Source organism: Odontesthes bonariensis, chromosome 5 (genome assembly GCF_027942865.1).
Source record: "Odontesthes bonariensis isolate fOdoBon6 chromosome 5, fOdoBon6.hap1, whole genome shotgun sequence".
In the NCBI taxonomy this organism is placed as follows: domain Eukaryota; kingdom Metazoa; phylum Chordata; class Actinopteri; order Atheriniformes; family Atherinopsidae; genus Odontesthes; species Odontesthes bonariensis.
The window spans coordinates 6,998,952-7,020,756 of NC_134510.1; the positions used below are offsets into that span (position 1 = coordinate 6,998,952).

Consider the following 21,805-nt stretch of genomic DNA (forward strand, 5'->3'; position numbering starts at 1 on the left):
CAAGAGATAACGGCAACTGTTATTAGAGAGATGAGGGAGTCAAACATGTATGCTATTATGGCCGACGAGGTCAGGGACGGAAAAACAGAACAGCTGTCTCTCTGTGTGAGATGTGTTTCAGATGGTGCTCTTAAGGAGAGACCTGGTGCTTACAGACTCGACTCATTTTGATGTTGCATCAATATGTACTGCAAATGAGAATCAGTTGTTAGTGCATGGTATTGATGATTTAAAATGTGTGGCACAGACCTATGATGGGGCAGCTGTCATGAGTGGGGGTGTGCAAGCCCATTTTGGAAAGAAGCACCCTGAAGCCATTTATGTGCATTGTTATGCACATTAACTGAATCTTGTGTTATGTCACACATTCAGAGGTGTCTGAGGCCAAAGAGTTTTTTGACACACTAGAAAATGTACACAGATTTTTCAGCGCTTCTCTTGTGAACCACCACAAAGTTTGAAGAAACACAAAAAAGCTGAACTGCAGCCAACTGAACTTGTACAGTTGTCCAACACACGCTGGGCATGTCAACTACGTTCTGTTAACGCAGTACTTGCCAACTTCCCTGCAATCATTAGTCCCTTTCACACTGAGGAAGAACCCACGTTTAATTCGCGGATTTAGTGTGTCCGCTGTTCCTTTCACACTGACGATCCGGGCTGGGGTGTCAACTCGATTCGCCATTCGACCCGCGTCGGACCCTAGTCTTTTTGCCGAACCGAATTTGATGTGAAAGCAATTGACGCGGGATGGACGTGGGCGTGGCGTGACGTGAGGAGTTTAAAACTGTTGTCGTCAAAACTGTTCAGAGCATTGGACCAAAACACCAACCCTTGTGGTCTTGCCATCTTCCACACTCTTCTGTGGAAGATGGCAAGACCATTTGTGTTCAGAGCCATGACAGCTAAAAGTCTTCGTCGATTGCGTCGACGCTGTTCGCGTTCTTCTGCTTCAAATTGTCGATGGATTTCCTCAACTTGGACATTATAGTGCTCTTGTATTCTCCGCATATGTTCTTCGGCGGCATCCCATGTTGTGACCATCCACACCCCGTAAAATAACATCTCCATGAACTGCATATACACTTGCGTGACCGAACAAACAGCCAGCAACAAAAACAAGTCCTCAAGGTGTCCCGCCATCGTTGGTTTGAAAAATTTGATGCAGACAGGTGTATTTAACCCTACCTCCGACGCATGGCTTGTGCCTACGTCATTGTACACGCCCAGCATTTTATGTGTTTCGTGTGACGCTCTGCCACTAGGCAACGCCCCCGGAACTCGGCTTCAGGCGTCACGGGTCACCTAATACGCCAAGCTTTCACATTGCTCGACGCGGGACGAAGTGGCAATTTGGACCCGCGATGGTAGCAGATCTCAGTGTAAAAACAGCTAATGAGTGTCTCTCTACTATTAACACACCCCTTGCAGTGTGAGTAAAAAGCAAAACTCTGTGATATCTCTATTTGCTGTTTGTTTTCCACTGTCTCCTTTCAGATACAGCAGGTCTACACGGATACTTGCAGAAGGAGACAATTGATCTTGCTCAAGCAGTATCATATAAAAATGCAGTGACTGATTCTCTTAAAGAGAAGAGGAGTGATTCCACTGCTGCTGATCTGCATGCCAAGGCTATGGCCTTATGTGAGGCGAACCACTTATCAGTGCCAGAGCCATCTACTACCCAGAGGCGGAAGCCAAAAGTAATGCAAGACTTTGTTGTTGAGTCTTCTTGTGGAGCAGGTAGTGATATTCGTCATTCCTCAAGGTTAGAAGACCTGAAACAAAAGTTGTTCTTTCCTTGTCTACACAGAATGTTGTCAGAAATTAAGAAAAGGTTTTCTGAGTTAATGAAGAATTGCTGGATGGGATTATGGCATGATTACCAACATCTGACAACTTCTTCTCTGAGCCACATTTGACAGCACTGGCACTTCACTATCACATTGACCTCAAGTCAGAAGAGGTGGTGATAGCTAGAAACGACTTGAGGCGCAGGAGAGAGAACATGCAGGCAGTATATAACCTGCTAGATGCTGACATGTTCCCCTCACTCAAAGCAACTACTCAGGTTGCAATGACCATACCGGTCAGCAGCTGCAGTTGTGAAAGGGCCTTCAGTGCTTTAATACTGCCATAGCTGGCTCAGAAGGACTATGGAGCAGAACAGACTCCATCACTTGGCCGTCTGTTGAGAGTGAGGTTCTTGGGAACATCGATCCTGAAAAGGTGATCGATAGATTTGCCTCCCTGAAGGTGAGGCAACATTGTTTAGTTCTGCCAAAATAGTAGTCGCGTAGTAGTATTAGTTTCGTACTGTGTGCTTCACGTTGAAGTTGATTTTCTTTTTGTTGCTTTAATTGGGATTCATTGTAATTGAACATTTGTTTTTTGTACAAGTATTATGCCCGCTGAATACCATATTAGGGTTAAAATAGACCTCTACAGGCTACATATTACAGTTTTATTAGTGATTGACATTTCTTCTTTAGTTGATTATTTATGTTGAGATGTTATGTTTGTATCACAAGTTTTCTGAAAATGTGAGCTCGGAAAATTTCTCATTTTTCTCTGATTCAATTATTCTACATATTTGTAGAATAGTTTTGATTAGTATTTATTAGTATTTAAAATTCAAAATACTATTTGAATTTACCCCATTAGGGGATGAATAAAGTATTTTTCTATTCTATTCTAGTCTATTCTACAGCCAGATGTTCTGTTTTCTGTATTTTTAAGTAAGTGGGGTGGTATGAAACATGAGAGGTATCTTGTATTTTTGGCACTGTATTTTTGTATGCTTCACACAATGAGAATCAACATCATCATTACAATTATAATCAATGTCTTCATCAGTGGTTTGTGCTTTTAAGGAACCTGTGTACTGAGAAATGGCTCATTGTGTCCACTGACACCAGGTGCATGTTAAAGAGGAAGCCACCGATCTGCAAGATGACTCCTACTCGTGTATTAGAGTAATTCGAAGTTCTTCCTTCTGGGGAGCTCAGGCTTAAATATTTTATCTCAAGGGAGCAAAACATGTCACACTACCTGGGTCTTTTATGTCCAACACACACAGTCCACGGTGATGGAGCCACTGGTAAGGCGCTTAGTGATAAGAATATAGAGTCAGTGAGGTTTCCTGACAGGCACGTTGGAGATAATATCTAGCATTCACTGTATGTGCAATGATATTGTTGTGTAGATGTATGTCAGGGAGAAGGTAGAAATGTGCGAAAGTGTATGCTGCAAAGCCGATGGAGGCTGAAGCAGTTTTGAAAAGAGAGGCAGATACAAAAAAGACTCATACAAGCAGAGATGCAGCAGTAAAGCTATGCAGGGAGGGAGGAGACCCAGGCTGAACACTGGTAATAACAGATGGACTTTTTCTTTATTACTTATTTTTTATCCTCACCTCCTTTCTTCTCCTCTCTGCCATTTCTCTTTTTGACAGATATGTGTCACAAAGATGTCCACACGAGGCTGCCAGGGAACAGACTCTGTCATCAAACCCCTGGACACCATCCCTGAGGACAAGAAGGTGAGAGTTCAGCGCACGCAGAGTGGCTTTGACCCGTTCGAGAAGCCCGCCAGCCAAGTGAAGAGGGTCCACTCCGAGAACAATGCTTGCATTAACGCTAAGAGCTCATCTACCAGCAAAGAGTCACCTAAACTACGCCGGCACTCCAGCCCTAGTTCTGTAAGTATCATCGTATGAAGGAACAGTCAAAGTTTGCTGAAGTAAAAGTTTAATCGTTGTAAATTTAGGCTGAATAAAAACGTGTATCACACAAACCAATTCTGGGGCTTCAAGGTAACTAAATATCTGTATTCACAAACTGATGTAAAAGCTGTGAGCAGCTAAACCAGTCAGCTATTATATATATATAAAAAAAAAAACCTTGAATTTCTTTCATAACAAGAATCACTGGACTAACAGCTTAAAGCAATACAATGTAACTTCTCAAAAAGCCCACTATGGAGCTCCCCCTACAGGCTTGGAGGTAATGTACGGTTACACTGTCGTAAATACAACACCCTTTCACTTTCATGTTTCACGTTTGTTGACAAACCGGCGAGGAGTCAGAAGGTGCAAGCTATGTCGACCGTGAAGGTAAGAGTAATCAAATGTACCTGGGAGCGCGAGAGGGGTCTATTTGTTTTTGCGGTAGGTGTGCCAGAAAGCAAGTCGAAGTACTTCCGCTCAGCTCCCGGGCCGCTACCGGGCCGTTACCGGGCCGGTCCAGCAAAGTTACATAGCGCAGTTTTTCCAACTCAGACCCCCGAAGGGCATAGGAGACAGGCCAATCGTAATATTAAAACTCATTCTAGCCGCACAATTTTTTTCAAGCTGTCATTTTAAGGTAGAAATGTTACATAGTATTGCTTTAAAGATACGGTGCTTTCCGATTCGGTGATATGCCCGTATACGTCACATATACAATATGTGACGCATTGCATATTTGACGGATTCTGTTTTCAGATACGGACAGCAACGGATCCTGAAAAATCCCAAAAACTGGATACCCATCTGCGACGTATGCAGAAAATACGTGTGTATTTGATCCTCCACAGTTCCTAATTTATCACAGATGTGTTTCAGGAGGGTATCCTATACTAGGATCTGTTACAGATTAGATCTTCCCGTATATCCTCAGAAACATTTTGGATATGTGGCAGATACGTAGACTTGTATACTGTTGGATCTCTCCGGATATTAGGCCTTTTAGAGTCAAAGTCAAATTTATTTGTATAGCATATTTCATGTACAAAACAATTCAAAGTGCTTTACATAAAATAAAAACATTGCAGCAGGGTGTATAAGAATCAATAAAAATACATAAAAGAATATAAAGAGAAACAAATAAAATAATTAAAATGATTAAAAACAAGCAACAGTCCAGATAAATTCAAAGATAGCATGCAGATTTCATGCATAAACACATGAGAAAATAAATGTTTCTAACCTGGATTTAAAAATGTCTCCATTTGGTGAAAGTTTAATCTCCACTGGCAGTTTGTTCCACTTATTTGCAGCATAACAGCTAAATGCTGCTTCTCCATGTTTAGTCTGGACTCTGGACTGGACCAGCTGACCTGAGTCCTTGGATCTAAGAGCTCTGCTAGATTTATATTCTCTGAACATATCACAGATGTATTTTGGCCCTAAACCGTTCTGGGAATTGTAAACCATCAGCAGACTTTTAAAATCTATTCTGTGACTGACTGGAAGCTAGTGTAAAGATTTTAAAACTGGTGTGATGTGTTCAGATCTCTTAGTCCGGCTTAAAACTCCAGCAGCAGCATTCTGGACGAGCTGCAGATGTTTAATGCTCTTTTTGGGAAGTCCAGTTAAAAGAGCGTTACAGTAATGGAGTCTACTGGAGATGAATGCATGGATGAGTTTCTCCTGGTCTTTTTGGGAGAGAAAACCTTTAATTCTGTTGATGTTTCTGAGATGGTAAAAAGCTGCCTTGGCGACAGCTTTGATGTGGCTGCTGAAAGTCAGATCTGAGTCTATCAACACTCCGAGGTTACGAACTTGGTCAGTGATTGTAGGATGTGATTGTCAAGATTGTCAGTGATTGTCAAGATATTTACCAATGCTGACCCTCTTCTCTTTGCAGAATGACAGAATGATCTCAGTTTTGTCTTCATTTAATTGTAGAAAATTCTCTCTCATCCAGGTGTTTACTTCCTCCAGACACTGACACAGTACGTCTGCTGGGCTGCAGTCGTCCGGTGACAGAGACACATAAAGTTGTTTATCGTCTGCATAACTGTGATAATTGATGTTAAAGTTCTTTAATATCTGACAGGGAGCATTTATAAGTTAAACAGAAGAGGTGCAAAATTGACCCCTGTGGGACTCCACAAGTCATGGCCACTCGCTCAGATTCATAGCTGCCAATTGTAACAAAATAAATGACCTTCTAATTAGGACCTGAACCAGTTAAGGACCGCTTTAGAAAGTCCAACCCAGTTTTCCAGCCTATGCAACAGGATTCTGTGATCAACAGTATCAAACGCAGTGCTGAGATCCAACAGAACCAGGACTGAAACATTACCAGAATCAGTATGCAACCTGATGTCGTTTAACACTTTGACCAGAGCTGTTTCAGTGCTGTGATGACGTCGGAAGCCTAATTGAAAGTTATCAAAACTTCCACTTTCATTCAGAAAGTTGTTGAGCTGGTTAAATACAACTTTCTCAATAATCTTGGATATAAAAGAGAGGTTAGAGACAGGTCTGTAGTTGTTAATTATAGAGGCGTCGAGAGTTCTCTTCTTTAGAAGTGGCTTAATGGCAGCTGTTTTTAGTGACTTGGAAAAAATGCCTGATGCCAGTGAGGCATCAGGCATGAGCTGTTAACTATTCGTAGGAGATCACTTTCTACTGAGGTAAAAACAGTTTTTAAAAAGTTGGATGGTATTATGTCCAGAGTGCAAGTTGTTGATTTCAGATGCCGAAAGAGCAGTGAATGTCCCCTATAGTTATTTATTTTCGCTAGGTGTGATGGTTTGTGATGGTTTGCCTGATAGTTGGGTTAGGCATGTTGAATGCTCGTTCTTCACCTGCTTTAGAATGTCAAACCTATTCTTCTCATATAGCTGACGTCAGGTATCCCTGTGAAAACAGATTAAACATCATTTAATCCAATTGTTTTGATTAGCAAAGAAACTCAACATCAAACCTGAGTGCAGGTTTCTACCTGAAACAGCCTTGATGCTAAAACAATAACTGACGCTACAGGGATGTTTATAACTGCTGAATATTCCACCAGTAATTATTCAGAAGTTATTATCAACATGGCTGTTACAGTGTCACTTATGGATAGAGCCCAGACTTACAGAAACCTACCTGAAAGTATACTGAGTGTCTAATAATCAGACCTTAGCTAATGTACTGCTTACAGTAATTTTTTAACCTAAATTTCTGATTTGCCTTATGTCAGCATTTGAGAGCCTTTATGAAAACAAGATATTTATCATTATGACAGTGTTGGTGTTGAATGTTTATATTTGAAAAAAGACAAATGTTCTCATAAAAATGTACAGAACCATGAATTAAATCAAGACAGATGAACCATGAAACATTGTATCATCATCCTGTTACACCCAAGCTCTGCTCTGGTGGGAAATATTATGTTTTCTGGTCATCTGTCCTGTTCTTGCGCAAACAAAACATAATTTAGCACAAACTTCACTTAAATTTATTACAATGGGGTGCTAACAAATATGTTATTAACTCGTAACGCAATAATTTGTGTACTAGTTGAAACAGAATTTCTCAGGTCAATAGGATGAATGATGAGATTTTAAATCCAATTTAGTGGTGAAATTGGGAAAGATGTAGATGTAAACTACTGGGGCTGGTTGTCAGAGGCACAAAACTGCATGTGCTACTTCTAATTTCAGCCTTATTCAAAACTAATTTCAAGTACATTTTTTATCAGGGTCAGTTTTTGTCTGGAAAATATTATTAACTTGCACTGGTAACAAATGTGATAAATCACTAGGGCATACAGAATTGACCTTATCAGTTTGGTTGTTTTTACATTAGAAAAAGTGAGAAACACTTCTTAAAGCAGACCAAAAAAGTTATTGACAGTGGTAAGACATCACAACCACATAAGCTGGTTATTATACCAAATGTACATGTAACTTTAAGTACAAGATACTTAAATACAGATATTACAAATTGCTACCTCACCTATCTGCAGACTATTTTTGGCCTCTGTGAACAATTTATAATCTCTTCATAAAGCAAAATTAGTCATTTCTGTTTCATACCACAGGTGGCAGGAAAAAAAAGCGATATAATCAGTGTCAGTGTGGAGACTGGATTTTGAAAGTGACATTCAAGTGCATATATGGAATTAGTGTTTACAGTGTGTCTATACCTGCTCACCTTGTTCTATTTATCCATGTAAAATAAAGTAGAATGTAACAACATGATAGACACCATCTTGGTAAGAACACAAGGAACAAGATTACACACACGCATGAGAAAAAGAAAACACCATCTGCATTGATGAGCAGTCACTTCTGTTTTATAAACAATGGGTGAGAGAGCAACTGACGGTTATTTCAGGGTTCCTATAGCAACACAGCTTTTAGTAATGAGATAGGATGGGAGTAGACATTTTTCTGTTGTTCACAATGAGTCCTTTTTTTATTTTTTCATTGTATTTATTGAAGTTTTTAATCTAAATAAAAGCGAAAAGGGCAAAACAAAGAAACACTGGGAAAAAAAGCTCAAGTGAACTGCTAGTACACAGAGATGAAAAAGATGTAACTGGATAAATTTAAATCTGTTCAGAAGCTAACCTGATGGCCACAGGCAATACAGCAGATAATTAGTCCATGAAAGTAATGAAGGCGGAAGTCTGTTAGTGAACAGGCAGCAATACAGCATGAAGCGCAATACAGAGAGTTTAGTGAAACATTATTTTCTAATATGTTCAATAAAGGGTCCGCAATTCCTTAAAGACTTAGAATGAGAGTCAGAGTGTGTACCAAACTTCCTCTACCTCTGGGTACAAGAGACTCAAAGGCGTGGTTGGTAATCCTGGAGAGCAAGCAAGAGAGCTAGCAAGATTTGAAAGTGGCACCTCCGCTAAGCTCCTTTGTCAGTCCTGCAGCTGCCACAGAGGTCTGATTATTTTCATCCCTTTTTCTAAAAACATCATGTATAGATTACTCTCAGGGTAGACAGACCATTTCACTCAGTATTACAGAATGTGTTTCTGACCAGGATTACCAACCATGCCTTTAAAGTAAGGTGAGGAAACCAATTTCCACGCTCTCAGTGTAATCCTTCTGCCAGCAACCATACTAACTATAAGTGATTGGTGTAGTGGGGAGGTTAATTAGTGACCAGAGCAACCAATTATGGCAGGAAGCATGTCAGGGGATATCTGTCTACCATAGATGATTCTGTGCAAGTAAAAAAAAAAATATCATCATCCCAAAAAGTCCAAGAGAAGCCCTGAAGAGGTGACCCAGTGTCCCCTCCTTTGACTTTCACTTACTACAGTTGGCAGAGACAGAGGGGGACATTTGTTGAAGTTAGATTTAGAGAAGTACAAGCTGTGAACAACTTTGAACTGGGTGAGTTGGAGCCTAGGGCTATAGTGTAGTCTTTAATCCCAGGTGAAGCTCGCACCCATAGCTGATCTGAAATCTCTGCACTGACATCCTCTGCCCATGCACCCCAGATATAAAAGGTTGAGGTTGCTACAAGGAAGAGAGAGTTTGGGTCACTTGTCATGAAATCATACAAATGATGATGGTCATACTAAACATCCAAAAGAATGGGATTAGTCAAACATAGAGATTTAAAGTAATGTAAAAAATGTTTGGGGATATATTAAACTAGCCTGAAATTAAAAAAAAAAAAGATTGGCTGTCTACTGCAACTGGAGTGAGAACACCTGAGGCAGCATTCCGTTTGCACTTCAGGTTAATATATAGTATTTCATCTGCTCCCCATAGAGATTGAGATGGAAAGTTAATTGCACCTTCAATCCCACTGCTCTGAGTTTACGGTCACAGAAGAAAAAAACTGTTGGCAAATGATGGTACTTTATTTATAAACCAATAGAGCAAGTGTTGATTATGATAGCTCAACACAGTTACAATTTAATAGTTAATAATAGTGTTTCAAGTCATAGGGTGCCGTTGTGATGTTCTTAAAAGTGGGGTACACAGTGTAAAGCTTAAAAAAATGACTTGAAATAATAGGTGAAAAGTTAATTAAAGGATTATAAAGAGACATGACCGGAGACAGGAACTCAAAGAACAAAGAGTTACAAAAAATACTATAAAGTGATGCAAGATAACTATAAAAAGATAATGCAACAACAGTAAGACTCCAAATGACTACAAAGAGCTGAAAAACTAGTACTAATACAAAATTACCTAAAAAGTTGCAAAAATGAGTATGTCTACAGAGGACCAGAAAGTAACCACCAAGATATACAGAAATAACCACTGAGATTCAGTTCAGTTCAATTCAGTAACACTTTATTATTCCCCAAACAGGAACATTATATTGTTGGAGTATGAATTATTATGGCTAATAATTTTTAGATAATACATTTCTCATGATGACCGAGGTAATCAAACAGTCACAAAGTGATAAATAATACCATATGACTACAGGCATCCTATCTTACCACAAATAGAGACAAATTGACTACAGACAGCTTTAAAACTCCTTTAACTCCTCCTAGAACTCCATATCAGCCTCCCACTCCTCGGAGGGTGTTGTCTCCCTCAGAGGGTGACCCCTCCAATTCTTTCTTACAGGCTCTGTCGAACTGGCTTGGTCTTTGAGACGTGGAAGGTTGGGTGGATCTGCATGGCATAGGGCAGCTTGAGCAAGGATAACCTTCTCAATAAAGAATGGCCTAATAAACTTGGGGGCCAACTTCTTGGAATCCACCCTCAGTGGAAGGTCCTTGGTCGAGAGCCACACCTTTTCACCCACCAGGTAAATGGGGGCCTGGGAACGATGGTGGTTGGCGACCGTTGAGTGCCGGTCCACGGCTCGTAGGAGAGCTGCCCTGGCCGGGGTCCAGATCTGGCAGCTTCGGCAGATGAAGTTTGGGGGACGTTTAGATGCCATGTAGTGGAGTGCCATCTCCATTTCTCGATTCATCCTCTCTGACTGGCCGTTGGACTGGGGATAGATACCAGAGGACAGACTTGTGGTGGCCCCGATGAGGCTGCAGAATTCCCACCAGAATACAGAGGTGAACTGGGGACCACATCAGATGGGAAGCTGTAAAGCCGAAACATGTGCTGCATAACTAATTCAGCAGTCTCTTTGGCTGACGGGAGCTTAGGTAGAGGCACAAAGGGAGCCATCCTACTGAACCGGCCTACCACTGTCAGGATAGTGGGGAATCCACTTGACAAAGTCACAAAGTCCATTGATATATGGGACCAGGGCTGATGTGGCACAGGGAGAGATTTTTGGTAACCGGCAGGGGCCTGGCAGGGAGCCTTATCTGGCATGCAAAACCTCTAGTGTCCTCCTTCAAGATGGGCAACCCGAACCATCGCTGCAGAACCTCTTTGGAGTGCTGAATACCTGGGTAACAGGGGAGCTAGGAGCCTTGAGGAACAAACAGGCGGCAATGTGGACAGGAACTGGGACCTGGTGGATCCTCCAGTACGGCCTTTACCCACTCCTTCTCCTCCCAGGTGAGAGAGGCCACCACATTGGGAGCAGGGAGGATGGTGTCTGGGTTAGGGTGGTCTCTTCCCTTTCCATAAGGAAAGTCAAGACAGGGCATCTCGTTTGACATTGCGGGAGCCCAGCCGATAGAGAGAAATTGAACCTGGTGAAGAATAACGAACACCGGGTTTGGCAGGAGTTCACTCTCTTGGCTGAACGGATATACTCCAGGTTCTTGTGGTCGGTTCAGACTAGGAAGGGCAATTTATTCCCCTCCAACGGCTAAGTTAAGTTAAGTTGACTTTATTGATACCCGAAGGTAGATTGGTCCTCTGCTTTCATCTAGGTTGGCACCTGTTGACACACACACAGGGTCACACACTCAGAGACAGATGCCAGCCTGGAGCGGTGGGCAGCCATGAAAGCACCCGGGGAGCATGGGGGTACGGTGCCATGCTCAAGGGCACCTCATCAGTTCCACCAAGCGAGAGTGGGAATCGAACCACCAACCTTCCGGTTATTGGACGACCGACTCTAACCACTGAGCCACGGCTGGCCCCACTCTTCCAAACAGTTCTCGTTTCCCAATGTCATAATTTCTCTCCGCCGGAGACAGACATAAGGAGAAGAAGGTGTAGGGGTGCAGTTTCTGGTCCTCAGCTGAGCGTTGGGAGAGGACATTTCTAACCCCAACATCGGAGGCATGCACCTTCACTACGAACTGCCTGTCGGGTCGGGAACCAGGAAGATGGGAGCTGACATGAACCGGGTCTTGCTGACGCGAACTGGGTCTTAAGTTGGCAAGCCCCTGGAACCATTGTAGCTGTTTCTGGGAATCGGGGAGGTGACGGCTGAGACTTTACCGGGGTCCATCTCCATGCGTTCTTGACCGATAATGTACCTAGATGTACCGAGATGGCATGGAACTCGCACTTCTCAGCCTTCACGAATAGAAAGGCCTCCAGCAGGCACTGGAGCACAGTCTGGACATGATGAACATGTTCCTCCTTGAACCGGGAAAAGATCAAGATGTCGTCCAAGTAGACGAATACATACTTCTTCAGCATGTCTCTCAGAACGTCATTGATGTGAGGCTTGAAAAAGGCTGGGTCATTGGTGAGAACGAAGTGCATGACCAGGTACTCATACTGTCCTGTGGGCGTGTTGAAGGCCGTCTTCCACTTGTCCCCCTCCCGGTTCCGGACCAGATGATAGGTGTTGCGGAGATCCAGCTTAGTCCCCTGAAGCAGTTCGAAGGCTGAAGCTACGAGTGTCAGGGGGTGTGATTCTTGACAATGATGTCCTTGAGGCCCCTGTAGTCAATGCAGGGCCTCAGGGACCCATCCCTCTTTCCGACAAAGAAAAATCCTTCCCCAGCGGGTGACAAGGAGGGACAGATGACCCAGGCAGCCAAGGCATTGTTAATGTAGGCCTCCATGGCCTCTCTTTCAGGTGCAGACAAGGAGTAGAGGTGACCCTTGGGAGGCGTAGCACCGAGCAGGAGGTCTATGGTGCAGTCGTGGGGTCAATGAGGAGGCAGGGATGTTGCCTTCGCCTTGCTGAACACTGCGATATCAGGTGAGGACCTCAGACAGGTGGGGGCTGAGCTGGAGTTGGCAAGAGACAGAGGTGCAGCAGCTTGTCTGAGGCAGACCTGATGACACAAGGAACCCCCCCCCCCCGGGATGGAGCCTGTTGGCCCAGCGGGAGGTGAGGTGATTTCAGGACATGGAACTGTATGGTCTTGTGATGTTTGCCGGACAGGAGCATGTGGATGGGCGTGGTCTGATGAGTGATGGTCCCCAGGAGATGACCGTCCCGGGTGCTGGCTGGTACTGGACATGGCAGAGAGATCTGGTCGATACCCAGCTGAGCGGCGATGTCCTTGTCGATCAGGCTGATGTCTGCCCCAGAGTCAATGAAGGTGGGGTGGGTGTGAGAGCCTCCCGCCAACAGAAGCTGGACATGAAACAAAGGTCGTGGGCAAGGGGCACGTTGTTTCAAATGTCCATCCATCCATCCATTATCTGCTGCTTGTCCGATCGGGTCGCGGGGGCAGCAGCCTAAGCAGAGAAACCCAGACGTCCCTGTCCCCGGCCACTTCCTCCAGCTCTTCTGGGGGGACCCCGAGGCGTTCCCAGGCCAGCCGAGAGACATAGTCTCTCTAACGTGTCCTGGGTCTTCCCCGGGGCCTCTTCCCAGTGGGACGGGCCCGGAACACCTCACCGGGGAGGTGTCCAGGAGGCATTCTCACCAGATGCCCGAGCCACCTCATCTGACTCCTCTCGATGCGGAGGAGCAGCGGTTCTACTCTGAGCCCCTCCCGGATGACCGAGCTTCTCACCCGATCTCTAAGGGAGAGCCCAGACACCCTGCGGAGGAAACTCATTTCGGCCGCTTGTATTCACGATCATTTGATGTTTCAAATGTGAAAGTCTCATTGAATGTGCACACAAGCTTTAAAAAGTGTGATATAAGGCCTGACTGATTGCCTGCCATCATCGCTGTAACACACAAATTGCCATGATTGTGAAAGAAAAAAAACTTTTAATAGACAAACATTTGAAATAATGGCTAGTGGGCAAGCATTTATCTGTTAAATACATTTGGCAGCGTAACTTTATGAAGCTGCATTCATGTTTTTAAAGGGGATAGAGAATCAAAATCGTCTTTTTCACGTTTTTGGTGTTAGTTCTGAGTCTCCCCGCTGTGGGGAGTACACACGAAGTGCCAGCAAGTGTCAGAACCTCTGTTTCAAGTACTCCCCTTTTTTGAATAGCCCCCAGAATATCCCCCAATCCGTTTTTGTGAAAAGTGATGTCACTTTTTCAGCAATCGCCCCCCCACACCCAAATCCACAGCCACCCCGTTTCAGACACGCCCCTTCGGCGAGAAACAGTAACAGATGTGCCTTCCAAGGCTGTGAAAGTGGACTACGATCGTTACATATTCTTCCCCCGGAAAGCAATGTTCGCGATCAGTGGCTTTTATTTATTTTTAACAGCATCCCCAGTACATACAACCGCCGACTTTTCCTTTGCGCTGAGTACAGTTTCACAAAGCTTGCACGATTCCGAGCAGGCTTTAGTCGTAATTTTGCTCATTAGAGGGTCAGTTCCGACAGGGACAGACACAGACTGCAGCGAGCTGTGCGCTCCGCTGAGAAGGTGATCGGCTGCACGTCTCCAGGACTATGGGGCGAGCAGGTCGGATCACAGCTGACCCTTCTCATGCTGCACATGGAGTATTTGCACCACTCCCCTCGGGCAGGAGGCTTCGGTCCATTCGGACCAGAACCTCCCGTCACAAAAATAGTTTTTCCCCCTTGCAGTTGGACTTATGAACACTTCATAATCACCTCATAACCTGCCCCAGTCACTTTACCATCATTAAAATTGCACTAATGAAGCTGCACTGTTGTTGCTCTGTATATTGGATACTGTGTATTGTTGTACACACCTTGTACATTTTATATTCATATATTTTTATTCTTTATTTTTTATTATTATATCCTATGTTACATGTTTGCACCTTACGCCGCAGCAAATTCCTAGTTAGTGAACGCTGTTCACTAACAATGGCAATAAAACGAATTCTGATTCTGATGAGCTTTCTTTTCAGTCAGTGTATTACTCTATAGCTCTGTTTTCAGTGAGAGCAAAGGCAGCCAATCAAGCAACGGCAACCGAATAGCGCCAACACCTACCGCATTTCATAATGAGGTTGCCAGATAAGCTCGGAAACGACGCCAATAAGGGAAAAAGACGCATTCTAAACCCAGCATAGTAACAGCTGTTTCAGAGAGCCTTTTAGGGAGGTTCTGAGCCATTACAGACCCAACCAATTTTTTTTGGGCTACATATCACATCACAGAACAAGGATTAATGCCCCATTCAACCATTCTCTGTCACCTTAAAGATTAATTGTTGAGAAAATCCTTCATTACTCAATAAAATGAAATAAAATAAAAACTAATTCATATTGGAAGATAGTTACCTCCTCTATCATTCCCCGTTACTACTTCTGCTGCTGTAATAAAGTAATCAAACCATTAGATTGTACTGCATTTGCCATGTTAATGTTTGAATAGCTACGTGTGGAGTTCCTTTTCATTTTACTTTAACAAATAGTCTCAATTTTGCTGTGGCAGATATTTTTTAAGATTACTTGGCCCTGTAAATGAGAAAGCATGTCAAGACTTTTACAGCTCTTTACAGATTTAGTGCTCTTTACTGTCTTTGTTTGAGATCCTCATTTAATTTCTGGACTCTAAATTGTCCTTAGAAGAGAGTGTGAGCGTGCATGGTTGGGTTCTTGTTTGTCTCTGTGTGGCCCTGTGATGGACTGGGGACCCATTCAGGGTGTAGCCCTTCCAATGACTGTCCCCCTGACCCGAAATTGGATTAAGCTGGTATAGAAAATGGAATATTTAATTTCTGTGTCACATTGTTAAAAATAATTTAGCCCCAAGTAAAAATATACTGCACTTATACTGTTTCATCACTTATCCATATATTCAGAAACTTTGTAGAGATGACACAAATAAAAAAGAAAAACATGGCTTGTGGTACTAAGGGTCACCAATGAAGCATTTAAGTCATATTACAAAATTTAGCAAGGTTCTCATATACAAATACAATGTTCTGTGACAGTTTACTTATCTTACTTACTTTTTGTGGAAAGTAGGTTGGGCTACAGGGAATAATAGCGATAATTTATTTTTGATTAATTATTGATTAGGCACACAATAGTTTATTCAGTCATATTTCAATAATATAATGGTGATTTTTATAGAAGAAATAACTGCCCTTTGGAAGGGTTTCTGTGTGTCATTTAAAAGAAAAAAAAAGTTGATGAGTTGAAGACTTTATGAAATAGTACAATGTAAATGAAAAATGTACGTATAAAATGTGAGAAAGGAAATTTCCTGGCTACCAGTAGAAGAATATTTTACTGTTTAACTGAACTGTTTCACAGATAGAGTTTCACTTCCTGCTTGATCCCATGGGGAAGCGTAATTTGTTTAGAGAAACTCTCAAAAATGCTGAACTTATTAGTGATGCAGAGGGTAGCAAGATAGCAGGAGGGGGAAGGGACAAAAGCAGTGAGAACAGTGCAGATGTTGCCAAACTTGGTGGAGTGGTTGAGACTTTACTTTGAGGTTTTCTTTGGCATAAACATGAATGTGAGAATCATTTTAATTTGAATTCCCAATTATCGGTGGCTTTGTTAACTGTGTCTACCAGTAAGACCTTTCAGTCATTGTGTATGCCACAGAAAGTCAGTATAACTAAGGAAATCTGAGAACCACTCTGGACTGAAGAATAGGAAAATGCAAATTAGGGAGACTTTTCTGCTAAATGATCTTTTCATCCTGTGGGAGCTCCTGTCCCTAGGTGAACTTTTTATTCCACAAATTATGGGAAATACATTTCGACACCCTTCAGGAGGTGGTACTAAATCATGTCCCTGTGTTCGCTTGAGGAGGAGCTGGTTCTTGCTATGTGTGCTATGTTGTGACTGTGACTGTTAAAGTGGCAGCTAAAGCTCCACAGTCTCAGTTATTGCATCATTCCCAGCCATTATTTGGCACTAGGCTGTGGACTGACACCACCAAACTTCAGAAAAAAAAGACAAATAAAATATGATGAATTGAACTTGCACATAAGCATCCAAGATTGCGGTGTATATTTGGGCATTTTACAAATTTCCCAATCAAATGTCTGAATTAAAATAATCTCCAATCTGCGAACTCTGCTCACTCAGATAGAAGTACATTTTTATTCAGCTTCACCAGGGTCTTATACTGGCTATAATTTGATGTTAATGGGTTTATTTCTGGCCATTAATTGTGTATCAGAACAGCTACAGCTACCTTTACCAACAGGGTCAACGGAAGGCCTGAGATGACATGAAATCAGTAAAACTGCAGATTATGAAAAAGCATCTGACAGGTTTTAGAGTTGAGCTGGATTCTGTTCAGTTCTATTTTTATTTTTTCAAGTCATAGGAGGGAAGGTCCTGATTGTTGTTTGTGCGTATGCACCAAACAGCAGTTCAGATTGCCCGGCCTTCTTGGAGTCTGGGTGGCGTCATGGAGAGGATGTCTCCTGTGGATTCAATTGTTCTTCTGGTTGACTTCAATGCCCATGTTGGCAGTGATGGAGTGACCTGGGGCTCATGTACAAAGACTTGCATGAATTTCCTACTGAAACATGGCGTAGGTTCAAACCCAAATGCCCTCCTATGCACAAAAATATCCGGATGTATGAATCTGTGCGTACGGATGAATCCAAGCACATTTCCTTTGTACATCCCAATCAGAATGTATGAATCGTGCATTGAACCAGGCCACCTCGACACAATGTTGGTTAGTTGCATTTGCGCATCACATATGATGTGTACATCGATCCAATGAAAACAATGTGCGTGCAGACGATAGCTCCGATTACAATTAGGAAAACCGACTCTCGCTGGAAGTTCCGCTTTAATGTTGGCCTGTTCAACTGCATTGTTTGTTACAATTTGATACACATGGCTGAGCTACGGATAACTCGTTCCCACTCGGATGGCAAGGCTCGGCTCAGGGTTGACTGGCACAGTCCCAATTGGTTGGCCTCTGTGTTGGGCTCCAACACCGGCCTCAGCTCTACGGACAGTTCCAGGAGGATTGCCCTCAGGAACCTAAAGCGGCTGATGAGCCAGTCGCAATCATGTGCCAGCAAATCCTCTCTGTCTCTGAACACACGCTCTCTTCAAATTGCACCACTTGCAAAGTCTTCTAATACAGCTAATATTGACATTTACAGCAGACATTGTTTTTAATGGTAGGCATTGCACCACTTTGCGCATGCTTTTATATCCACTCGTATAATTGCAGAGACATGGGTGTGCTAATTCTTTATCAGTATTAATTGTTCATGTCTCATATGTGCACATCAAAGTCTGAGGACTAACTGTTTTCACATTTATTTATTATAACAATTTCCCAACATCACCTCTAAGTGTCGCCAAAGAATCAACAGCTGTCGAAAAGTGCGTACGCCAGCCCTGAAGTTGGCGTGAGGCACCACACATTTCCACGGTCATTTCGCTCGATACATCGTTGATGTGAAAAATTATGTACGCCACTTTTTTGTGCGTACACACCCTTTGTACATGAGACCCCTGGAGAGGCATGATTAGGAGGAACAGCCTCCCTGATCTGAATCTTAGTGATGTCTTATTTTTGTCTTCTGTGCTAGCCATGAATTGTCCATTACAAAAACATATTTGAGCACAAGGTGTCTCATAAGTGTTCCTGGTACAGGCCACCTTATGCCAAAGGTCATCAGACTTGCGGCTGTACGTCTTGGACACTTGGGACAAGAGAGGGGCAGAGCTTTCAATTAATCACCACCTGGTGCTGAGTTGGATCCGTTGACCTGTTGACCTGTTTGACCTGTTGCCCTCAGGGCGGCGCTACAGGTGCATCAGGACAAGGAGAAGCAGACTTAAAAACAGCTTTTTCCCCAAAGCCGTAACCAGACTAAACTCTGACACTCACTGATCATCCCTTGGACAATCCCAATTCTTGTGCAATATTCAAATTATGACCAGACTCTGTTGTGTGCAATATATCCACATCCACATACTTGAACCTACTAACACCTTATTTTATTTAATTTAATTTAATTTAATTTAATTTAATTTTATATGTTACCACTAACACCATATTTGATTCTATTTATTTTATTACCGTAAAAAACTGTGCACCTTACGTCCTCCCTATTTTTTTATATTACTTATATATTTTTATATTTTTTACATTTGCACTCTTTGCACTGTTTTTGGTGGCTTTGAATTTCGTTATACCACGTATAATGACAATGAAGGCATTCTGATTCTGATTCTGAAGGGGAGCCTGCCAGGACAGACCTGGTAAGCCCAAACGAATAGTAAGGGTGAACTGGTAACGTCTGGTGGAGGCCCCTGTCCGCGAGGTCTTTAACTCACACCTTGAGGGGAATTTTTATCACATACAGAGGGAGGTTGTGGACATGGAATCTGAATGAACCATGTTCAGGACCTCCATTGTGGATTCAGGAAGAGCATTGTGGTTTTTTCCCCAGGTAGTGGAACAGTGGACCAAATCTTTACCCTTGCAGAGTTACTGAGGGGGATCATGGGAGTTGCGTCTAACTAGTTTACAGTGCGAGTTGGACTCTGTCAGGGCTGCCCTTTGTCACAGATCCTGTTTGTGATTTTCATCGACAGGATCTCAAGGCATAGTCGTGGAAAGGAGGGCGACTGGTTTGGGAAACTCAGGGTTACATCTCTGCTTTTTGCGATGTGGTTCTGTTGGCTTCTTCAAGCCAGGACCTTCAGCATGCACTGTCGCGGTTTGCAGCTGAGTGTGAAGCGGCCGGGATGAGGGTCAGCTCTTCCAAATCTGAGGCCATGGTTCTCAACTGGAAAAAGGTGGAATACTCTCTCTGGGTTGGGGATGAGTCCTTGCCTCGGGTGGAGTAGTTTGAGTATCTCGGTATCTTGTTCACAAGATGGATGGATGATGATACAGTGGGCAGCCTTTGATTTAAATATCTGGTATAGACTCATGATGTTTTCTCTTAAATCCTCTGAAGCTTTGCTGTTCTGGGTTACTGAAATGATCCTTTCATATTACTTCATATTTTTCTCTCTGTTCTTAGCCAACGAGCCCCAAATTTGGAAAGGCAGATTCCTATGAAAAACTGGAAAAGCTGGGAGAGGGTTCATATGCTACAGTGTACAAAGGAAAGAGCAAGTAAGTAGTGTGTGTCACTCATTCCTCTTCATAGTTTACCCATACATGTAGTGAAATTGGAAATTGAGTGAGCAGTGAAATGAAAATTTCATAGGATTTTGAGGTAGCAGTGCTGCAACTGAATTAATTAATTCAATGGAAAAGAAAAACAATTGTTATAGTGTAATTTTATGTAATAGTGCTTATTTTATCCGTGGAGCTGCAAACATGCATCAGTGCATCATTTCCTTGTTGGATGGATGTTTTTATTCTCTGATTTAACAGTCATCACCCATGCTCAATGGTTTGGTACTTTTCTCCCAGGTTTTCCAAATTAAATTTCCAAAAATGAAAAGTTTGCACTCTGTAAGTGTACAAAACTCCACAGACTCTATTCTTCTCAGTGATGACATTTTGTGTCATTCTTCACTACAACAGCTTTGATTAACCCCATTCAGCTGTAATCTGGTGTTGTTGCCGAGTCTCACTCCACTGCTGCTAAATTACATTTCATTGACTTAACGATCCTCAGTTTCCTGGCTTCAGCAGTTTTAATAGATTTTTTTTAGCACAGCAGGTTACAAAGCTGTTCCTTCTGTTGTTATCAGGGTGAACGGGAAGTTGGTGGCTCTGAAGGTGATCCGTCTGCAGGAGGAGGAGGGAACCCCCTTTACAGCCATAAGGGAAGGTAAGATGTTAATGGGTGAAAAAAACTTCAAGCACACGCAAAACAATGTTTCGCATATCTCTGGGATCCCTGACTTGAACAGTTACTTGGACGCTGTTTAAAATGACCAGGAAGACAGTTTAACAGTGGTTTAACTGGGTTTTTGGTTACAACAATAAGGATGAATGATTCAATTCAATTCAGTTTATTTATATTACAACAAATGTCATCTCAAAGCACTTTAATGATATAGTCTAATTCAAGCCAATTGGAAACATTGTAATCATAATTAATTTCAAAATAATCCAATGATGAGGATCAGGAAATCATAAGCTAGTGAGAACATGTCTGATGTTTCAATTATTCTGGTTATTCATTCTTTGAAAGATAATATAGCTTTCTTTGTTGATCTGCACTTGTGTGTCCCAGCACTGAAATTCAGTGGTAAGAAAGCCAATAGAATTATTTGCACTGATGAAAAAAACTCTTGTTCTTGTTTATAGTAAGTATGTAATTCAAATGCAAAGATTCATGCTTGCAAAAGGCCCCAAAATTATGAAACAGATATTGAATAAACCATCCATACATGTACAATTCCTACTCCCCAATAGTTTGGATACTGTGTAATAATAATGATAATAATAATAATAATAATAATAATAATTATTCAATTCAAATTCAATTCAAAAATACTTTATTTATCCGAGAGGGAAATTAAATGTTGATGTAGCTCAATTAAATCAAGGAGTTATTATAGATGCTGATGGCTGTGGGAAGGAAAGATTTCCTGTAGCGGTCCGTTTTGCATCCAAACTGAAGAAGCCTTTGACTGAAGAGACTCTGTTTTCCGATAACAGTCTCATGGAGAGGATGTTCAGGGTTGTCCATAATTCTCTTGATTTTATGCAAAATCCTTCTTTGCATTATTGTCTCCAGAGGTTCCACAGTCGTCCCCAGAACAGAACCAGCCTTCCTTATCAGGTTGTTGAGTCTTTTTAGGTCCCTGGTTCTGATGCTGCTGCCCCAACAGCATCAGAACCAGGGACCTAAAAAGACTCAACATTATTTTATTTATTTTATTTTATTTTAGTTTAATATTATTATAATAATAATAATAATAATAATAATAATAATAATAGTAATAATAATTATTATAATAATAAATGTCATCATTATTATTGTTCTT

At 42.2% G+C, this 21,805-nt stretch overlaps 1 protein-coding gene across 3 annotated transcripts in view; it reads left to right on the plus strand.

Moving 5' to 3' along the window:
- cdk14 (cyclin dependent kinase 14) overlaps window positions 1-21,805 on the plus strand; it is a 226,944-nt gene that overhangs the window by 67,242 nt on the left and 137,897 nt on the right. For all 3 annotated transcript variants that reach the window (XM_075464712.1, XM_075464714.1, XM_075464713.1), the window contains 3 exons: window positions 3,455-3,700; window positions 19,879-19,973; window positions 20,561-20,640. In XM_075464712.1, the coding sequence (XP_075320827.1) occupies window positions 3,455-3,700; window positions 19,879-19,973; window positions 20,561-20,640 (421 nt within the window). The remainder of the gene's footprint in view (window positions 1-3,454; window positions 3,701-19,878; window positions 19,974-20,560; window positions 20,641-21,805) is intronic.